The sequence below is a fragment of the Trachemys scripta genome, chromosome 11 (assembly GCF_013100865.1).
Source record: "Trachemys scripta elegans isolate TJP31775 chromosome 11, CAS_Tse_1.0, whole genome shotgun sequence".
NCBI classification, from domain to species: Eukaryota; Metazoa; Chordata; order Testudines; family Emydidae; genus Trachemys; species Trachemys scripta.
The window spans coordinates 75,610,362-75,618,577 of record NC_048308.1 but is presented as its reverse complement, the minus strand read 5'-3'; the positions used below and the strand labels follow the sequence as shown (position 1 = coordinate 75,618,577).

At 60.7% G+C, this 8,216-nt stretch overlaps 1 protein-coding gene across 1 annotated transcript; it reads right to left on the bottom strand.

Moving 5' to 3' along the window:
- Window positions 1-428: 428 nt before the first annotated feature.
- On the bottom strand, window positions 429-7,243 carry LOC117885023 (anion exchange protein 3-like). Its single transcript, XM_034786096.1, has 6 exons — window positions 7,234-7,243; window positions 6,332-6,527; window positions 5,536-5,789; window positions 4,045-4,214; window positions 3,372-3,545; window positions 429-2,571 (listed from the first exon to the last, which is right to left on the bottom strand). Exons 1-6 carry the CDS (start codon window positions 7,241-7,243, stop codon window positions 2,494-2,496), a joined length of 882 nt encoding a protein of 293 aa, XP_034641987.1. The 3' UTR covers window positions 429-2,493.
- Window positions 7,244-8,216: the final 973 nt, after the last annotated feature.

Below are 8,216 nucleotides of genomic sequence, written 5' to 3'. Positions count from 1 at the left end.
CTCGAACCTCGAGACTGAGTGCACAGAGCCAGCTGAAAGGGAGCCTGCTTCATGTGGGGCTGGGGGTTGTGTCTGTCAGCCAGGAGACCCAGCTGGGTAGGTCCTGCGGGCTCCTCTGCCACGGAGCTCGGGACAGGGAAAGCCTTGGCTCTGTGGGGCTTCCCGCAGCCCTGCTCTTCTCACCCCTTCCCTGTTTTCCGAGTGGCACCAGTAGGTCAGAGCAGGAATTCAGTCCCCTGGCATCCCTCACCCACAGCTCTATGCGGACATTGGGCTTCAGTGCCACTTCCAGGGTTCCCAGGCCATGGGTGGCGAGGGGTGGATGGGGTGGAAACATGATCAGGCAGCCCCAGTGGTCTCCTGGACCTGCTGCCCTGGAGGAGCAGCTGGTCCCCCATGGGCTGTAGCATGCACAGAGACTCGGTAGCTCAGTTCCTGTGAAGGGTTTATTGGTGCAGCCATTTCCACTACGGGTAGATGAGTCACAACGCACAGCCAGGCTGGCAGAGACGCAGTAACAGCAGGCCTCCTACACGACACAGGGACAGGACACGCAGCCACAGACACACATCTCTTACCCAGGAGGCTTCACTGGCATCACAGGGGCGGTTGGTGTGCCAGGCTGTGGCCCGGCGGGAGCAGGTGCCCGGCCCTCCACCAGGCTGGTATCCATATGGCCCTGTGGCTGTAGTGAGCACCCCCACGCGTGAGGTAGGGAAGGATCAGCCCCATTTCACAGATAGGAAACTGAGGCAGGGAGAGTCAGTGGCTTTGCTGAGGTCCCACAGGAAGTTCTGGTGGAGGCAGGACTCCCAGGCCAGCGCCTGCACCACAAGGTTCCCCTTCCTCTCATGCCTGTGTGGAGGGGCCAGGCGCCTGCCTTCTCTGGCTTTGTCACATCAGGGCCTCCTGCCCCACTGAGCCTTCGTACCAGTGACCCTCGGGCTCCATGGCAGCTACCAGGTTACCCCACCCTAGGCTGTGAGTGCCGCTGGCGAGAGCTGCAGGGAGAGCTGGGCTCTGAAGGGCCCAGGCAGCGACCCACATGAGGCCTCAAACCCTGACGGCTGGAGAGACCTTGGGCCTTCCAGGTGGGAAGACATTCAAGGTTGCCCAGGGACAGGCCTGGGTGCCATGGGCTCTGGCTATCAGGTGCCTCCAGACACTGTGGGTGGCCCAGGTATGGGGATAGGAGAGGTGGGGAGCCACAGCAACCCAGTCACCAGGGCCTGGGTGGCCCAGTCACTGTGGTGGAGGCTGTATCCCGGTGACCCCAACACCCGTGCTGTGGATGCCTGCTGCTGGGAGACAAGGTGGGGGAGGGAACATCTTTTACTGGACCTGCTCCTGGTGGTGAGAAAGGTGCTTTCAGACTGCAGAAGACCTCGGGGTAAGCGCCAAAGCTGCTCGCTCACCAGCTGAAGTTGGTCCAATAAAAGTTCCCTCCCGCACCTCGTGTCTCTAATATCCTGGGACTGACATGGCTACAACCCGCCGCATGGTCCATGGGAGACACTTCCTCTGGAAGCCCTCTCAGCCCTGCCTGCTCTAGGAGGCCCCTCCTGCTGCTCCTTCCCCTGCAGACATCACAATCCTTAACACTGACATCACAGCTGGTTACTGTGGAAATGCCCATGACCTCAGACCCCTCCACCCCAGAAATAAAACTTGGAGCGATCAGCAGGGAGGACAGGCACCAGGGAATGGACTCGGACAGGCAGGGGGATGGGATTTGAACTCCTGCTGTTGGGACACAGGTGCATGGGCCAGTAGCACTGAGAGCCTGGGGCAGATTGGACACAGGCTCCTGAGTTCCCATCATCCAGGCCGTGCTGCAGCCCAGGATGGCACAGGAGCACTGTGAGCAAACCAGGCAGGGCAGTCTGAGATGCGAAGCCGCCCGTGGCAGGGAGTCGTGCAAGGAGCCCACTTGTGTGCCCGCTAAGGGAGCTGGGCAGCCCAGCTGGGGGCGGCAAAGCAGGCAACTCTTGGAGTCTTGCCCTGCACAGGCAGAGACCGGCCAGGCACTGTGACTGGGGCTCTGTGCGGGGCCCAGGCCTGCCTCAGGCTCAGTGGAACGTGGAGCTTGGGCTGGCATTTGGAGGAGCCGGAGCTCAGTGGTGAGTGGACAGGTGGTGGCTCCCAGCTGCATGGCCCCCCTTTGCTAACCTGCGTACCAGTGCAACCCCCAGTCTCCAGTAAGGGAGACCCATGACCCGAGGCAGTGCAGGCCCCTACAGAGCCTCTGGATGCGAGAAGCGTCTCCCGCTGGGTACAGGTGGAGACAGACTCACACTTCCACGGAGTGGATGAGGGGTGGGGTCAGGGACGGCCCTGCCCACCTCCCTCCAGGGTTCCGACACAGCTGCTCTTTGGTCCAGACAGGAAAACATCTGACGTGTAATGAGTTCAAAGCCATTCGGATTGGGCCTTAGCCAGGGAGAATGCATGGGAACGAGCAGCTTTCCACAGGGTGGGGGGCGGAGCAGCCGCTCACACAGGCATGTGCATCTCGTTGTACTCGTCCCGGCCGTCCTCGTCAAAGTTCGGCTCCGCGTCCTCAGAGTCCAGCTGTGGGCAGACACAGAAGCTGGGCAGTGACCAGAGCCGGGCTCCTGGTGGACCTCCCGCCAATCTCAGACACCAGCCCAGGGGCAGGAGCCAAGGCCCTCACCCACCCCACTGGGGGGATGGATGTTGGTATCGAGCGCTTTGCCCGTTATGTCGCAGGGTGCTTACATTGTCTCCTTCCCCCCCCGCGTGACCCATTCCTCCCTCCCCACTCTCTGGCTTGGTGTCCTTTCCCTGGTAGCTCCGGTGCTGGCTCCTCTGCTAGGTAGCAACAGCCCCTAAGAAAGGCTGTGAAGCTCCTCCACGCCTCCAGCTGCTGACGCAGGCTCTTCTCTGTGGTGAGGCCCCTGGACCCCACCCACAGAAGATGGAAAGAGGCCCCAACCCCTGGACTCTCGGTCTGGAGACCTCTGTGTTTGACTATATCAATGTCCGGGGAACTGGGCATGTTGGCTGGGCTGTCCCAGCCGTTGCCTGGGAGGGGACGGCCAGATAGCTCCAGACCAACCTCACCAGATCCAGCAGCCCTGACCGTGGAGAGCGAGATGGAGCAGGGAGTCCCTGTTCCAGGCTTCTGCTTCTCCAGGCATCTGTGAGCTCACTGGGGCAGGATCCCCTGGCTCTGTTGGAAAGCGCTGGGCCTGGCCTAGGCACTACTGCATATAAATCACCACCCACAAGAAGCTGGAGAAAGCTCCCGGCCCCTCTGAGCAGGCAGTGCCCCACATGCCAGCTGCCTGAGTGAACTGAAGACGGCCCCACCCCGGGGAGATGGATGCGGGTCACACACAGCTGCTTACGGCTTTGAGCTCCCGGTCCTGAAACAAGCGGGGCAGGAGGAAGCGTCGTAAGGGCACCGTCATAATCAGGACAAAGGGGAAAGCTAACGAGGCCACTGTTGACTTCACCACCCAGAGCACCACGATGCAGGCCAGCTGAATGCAGGTGAAGAGGTTCATTCTCCAGGTCTTCACCTGGGGACACAAGTCCAGCCTAGCAATGCACCATCCCTCAGGGAGATAAGCCACCTCCCCCTCCCACCTGAGCGTCACAATGACCTCCCAGCCCCAGCGCCCCGTCTACAGCATGGCCCCACTGAACACTGGGGCCCTCCAGTCCATGGGTTGCCCTGTCCACCCAGCCCCAGCTCCTCGTCTACAGCATGGCCCCACTGAATGCTCGGCCCCTCCAGCCCGCGAGTCACCCCTTCCTCCCAGCCCCGGCGCCCCGTCTACAGCATGGTCCCACTCAATGCTCGGCCCCTCCAGCCCGCGAGTTACCCCTTCCTCCCAGCCCCGGCGCCCCGTCTACAGCACGGCCCCAGTGAACGCTCAGCCCCTCCAGACAGTTCACGGATAGTTCTCCTCTTACATCTCCCACCCAGGGCCTCTCATTCTCCCTGGTCCCCACCCACCAGCCACCCCCATGTCCCAGTCCCAGCCCTGGCTCCCCGAACTGCCCCTGCTCACTCACCTTGACGACGTAGACGTGGTCCGGGTGGTGCTTGGACGGCATGAAGATGAGGAGGAGACGCTCGTAGAGCTGGATGCCGGTGAGAGACGTGACCCCCATGTAGAGGAAGATCCCGAAGAGCACGGCCAGGGGGATCCGGCGCAGCATGTTGCCCATCACAATGGACAAGCCTGCAAGGAGAGAGCTCAGGGCATCACCCACCTGCAGCCTCCCCAGCTGCTTGTCCGCTGCACATGGACCATTGTTCTGACACCGCCTGCGTCTCTCTAGCTGCCACACAGGACAGGGTAGGGGCGGTCACTGTCAGGAGCCCCCAGCCGGGGGAGCTGTGAAGCGTGGGATGGGGCGGGGGCTCTATGGAGCTGTCGGGGGCAGGGCTGGGGCACTGGGCTTGGAGAGTTGTCGGGGGCAGGGCTAAAGCGCTGGCCATGGGGCTCTTTTGGTGACAGGGCTGGGGTGCTGGCCCTGCAGAGCTGTTGGGAGCAGGGCTGGGGGCCGTGGGCAGCTGTCATGGGCAGGGCTGAGGCTGGACTAAGGCGCTAACCATGGAGAGATGTTGGGGGCAGGGCTGGGACGCCGGCCGTGGGGCGCTGTCAGGGGCAGGACTGGGGCGCTGGCCATGGAAAGTTGTTGTGGGAGGTCTGGGACGCTGGCCATGGGGGGCAGGTTGGGCACTAGTTGTGGGGGTGGGGAGAGGCATTGGCTGTGGGAGCGGTTGGGGCGCCGGCCGTGGGGCGCTGTCAGGGGCAGGGCTGGGGATGTGGGAGCTGTCAGGGGCAGGGCTGGGGCGCTGGCCATCGGGAGCTGTTGGGGGCAGGGCTGGGACGCTGGCCGTGGGGGGCAGGTTGGGCACTAGTTGTGGGGAACAAGTAGGGCACTGGTTGTACATGCTAGGTAAGGTCGATGGCCGCAAAGTAGCAGCGCTGGTTTTGGGGCCAGGGCAGAGGTGCTGGCCACAAGGAGCGGGGTGGGGTGCTGGTTGTTGGGGGAGGGAGGGCTGGCGGCAAGATAGGGGCAATGGCCATGGGGAGTGGGGCGGGGCACTGGTTTTGTGGGCAGGGTACTTCTGCTGGCCGTGAGGTAGGGGCACTGGCCATGAGGTAGGGGTGCTGTGTAACTAGGCCTGGCCTGACATGAGTAATTACCACTTGGAGGGAGGCCTCATTTCTTGGAGGCTAGAATTTGAAAGGTTGAAAATGACAGAATGTCTGAGCCAGCTAAGCCAGGAGGGAGAACAGCCAGGAACCTTTACTAACAACAGACACAGTGAGCTAGGAACACAGAGGTGAGGTACAGAGTAGGTCGAGCGTTTTGGACCCCAGGGAACGGGATGAAGTGTTCTCCCAGAATTGGACAAGCGGTGTGGAAAGGTCTTGGAGGGAGCCCCAACATGCTGGTTGGGGGGCGGAGTAGGGCTGCTGGCCATGGGGATCCTGCTAATCCTATCCCTGGACAATCTCTGCCCCCCCAGTTCAGTAGCTTGGGGCTCACCAACAAGGACAGCGATTGCAACTCCTGTCACGCGCTGCTCCTTCACCTCCTCGATCTTCGGTTTCTCCCCCGGAGCGATGGCCTTGCTCATGACCGTCAGGGCATTGACGTGGGTGACTGAGCGCACGGTGGCGGCAGTCAGCCAAGGGAGCCCGAACAGCGCGCAGAGCCCGCCCATGGTACCAATGAGCAGCAGGTCCAGATGGAAACCGGAGCCTTTCATGAGCTTCCTCTCCTTCTTACTGACAATCAGGCTGGGGGGAGAAGAGGGTCCTGCTGTCGGCACCAGGTGTGCTCAGCCCCGGGTCCTCCCTGCGCCTGTGCTGCTGGGGCAGAACATGTGCCCAATGGCCTTTGGAGCTGGGAGCACTGCTCACGCCCCGCACAGAGGTGCAGTTGGCAATACGAGCTGCCAGGCAGGGGAGAGTCCAGCCTGGCAAGTGGGGGAAGAGGTGACGTTCTTCGTCGCTCCTGGCCGTTCTCCTGTCTGCCAAGCCCAGGGACAGGCTCCTTTCCTAGGCGAGGCTGGTGCAGGCTACGTAGACTCCACCTGGCAGGGGAGGGGAACCCACAGCCACTGTGCAGGAAGGGCCATGACAGGAGAGTCCCAGGGAACAGAACCCTGCCTCCTCACATCCAGACTGGGCATCCCGCAGCCCGAGCCTGCGGCTGAACATCCGGGGCCCAGCCCAACGCGGAGAACCCCTCACCTCGTCCATCTCCCCGCACAGCTGCCAGGCACTGGCTCGGAGCCCAGTGGGACGAGGGAGCTATGGGTGCAGGCAGCAGTACTCACGTAGTGATCTGGGTCTCCATGAAAATGAGGATGAAGACCAGGAGTGCAGGGATGGCTGAGGCAAACATCATCCACATAGGAAAGGCCTGTCGGCTGCCCAGGGGGTGAATGAACCAGTCGCGCTTCTGGGGAGACGTGACTGAGAGCCCAGAGGGAACATTCAGCTTCTGTGAGAGCAGGAAAAAAAAAACATTTACTTAACAACATTAAGCCCCTCAGCCCCCTATGGCTCCGACCCGGCTCTCGGTACCGCCGGGATCCTCAGCCCCCTATGGCTCCGACCCGGCTCTGGGTACCGCCGGGATCCACAGCCCCCTATGGCTCCGACCCGGCTCTCAGTACCGCAGGGAGTCTCAGCCCCGCTCAGCTCTGACCTGGCCCTTGGTATCGTACATGTTAAATCCAGAAGGGGCCATTATCATCCCCCCAGTCTGAGCTCCTGCTTAGCCCATGCCAGAGACCCTCATCCCTCCCTTCCTGCATCCCCCCCCATCGGCTGTGATTGAGCAGGGATGGAGATTATAGAAAGAAATGCCTGAGCTTGATATGAAGACTCCCGGTGATGGAGAAGCCACCACGTCCCTGGGTGCCTGTTCCTGTGGATGGTTCCCCTTCCCGTTAAACATCAGTGCCCTATTTCTAGTCTGAGTTGTCTCACTTCAGCTCCCAGCCGCTGGGTGTCACTCTGCCTCTGCCTGCTGGGTTCAAGAGCCTTGGCTCTCAGGGCTTGTCTGCCTGGTTCGGGAGTCTCAATTCTACTGAGCACTAGTGTGTCAAGCACCGTCCTGGGGGCTGGCTCTGGAGGGGCAGGTACCCAGCCTGCCTGTGACAGACTCCGCCGAGGAGATTGTGCCGACCCAGCTGGACGGCAGTTCAGTAGGTAAGGAGCACCCAGGCCTTACCCGGGGTCATGAGGGCTCAGACTGGGAGTGGAGCAGAGACAGAGAGCTCCTAAGGAGAGCTCTTCTCGGGGGTCAGTGCGGAGCTCAGCAGGCAAGGGGACCAAAGAAGAGGCTTTGAAAGGGAAGAGCTGTGAATGCCAAGCCCTAGCAGAACTTGGTCCCAGTGAGAGAACCTCAGCAGAAGCTGCAGATCACAGAGAATTACATGCCAGGGCTGCCTTGGTTTGAACTCTGTGGGGACCTTTCTCCAGAGGCCCTGACTCCAGAAGAGGATCCTGGGTCAAGAGCGCTTCACAGGTAAGGAGCCTGGATGGAGGCAGGAGAGGGACATAAGTGGAGTTGACAGACTAAGGTTAATCTGGCCCCCTTCTTCCTTCTCGGATGCTGGTGTGGAGGCTCATTTGCGTAGCACATTTCACCATTTTGAATTGAATAAACTAGACCCCTGTAGAGGCACAGTTCAATATATATAAGCCTCACTGGACTTCTTGAAAGTATGTTAAGGGAAACTGAGGCAGGGATGCAACCAAAGGGTTTCATGTACTAAGTGACTCAGGGGACTCTGCTGGTGTGGACTAAACTTTCCCATTTCAAACAATACTAAATTAATGCGCACAAGGAAACTTTTAGTGCACACCAGCAGGATCCACACAGGACAGTTAGTCCACAACACGCTAGTGTGCATTAGAATTTACACCCTTGGGGAAGACTAATGCACCATGTAGATGTTGCGGAGTGTGGGGGAGTCAGGGCCCTGCACCCCTCTTCCCGAGATTCACTGCGACTCTCAGCCAGCCAGTAAAGCAGAAGGTTTATTTGGATGACAGGAATACAGTCCAAGACAGGTCTTGCAGGCACAGACAACAGGGACCCCCTCAGTTAGGTCCATCTTGGGGTCCCAAGGCATCCCAGCCCAGCCCCCCTTGGGAGGTCAGAGCCATCTCTGCCTCCCAGCCATCTCTCCAGCCTGCTTCCCACACTCT

What these genes read in the sequence shown, in the direction of transcription:
- LOC117885023 (XM_034786096.1), bottom strand. An exon ending in ATGGAGACCCAGATCACTAC is followed by an intron (nt 5,790 to 6,331) that starts GTGAGTACTGCT and finishes TTCTCCCCCCAG; the next exon opens with CCTGATTGTCAGTAAGAAGG. An exon ending in ACCACGTCTACGTCGTCAAG is followed by an intron (nt 3,546 to 4,044) that starts GTGAGTGAGCAG and finishes TTGTGTCCCCAG; the next exon opens with GTGAAGACCTGGAGAATGAA.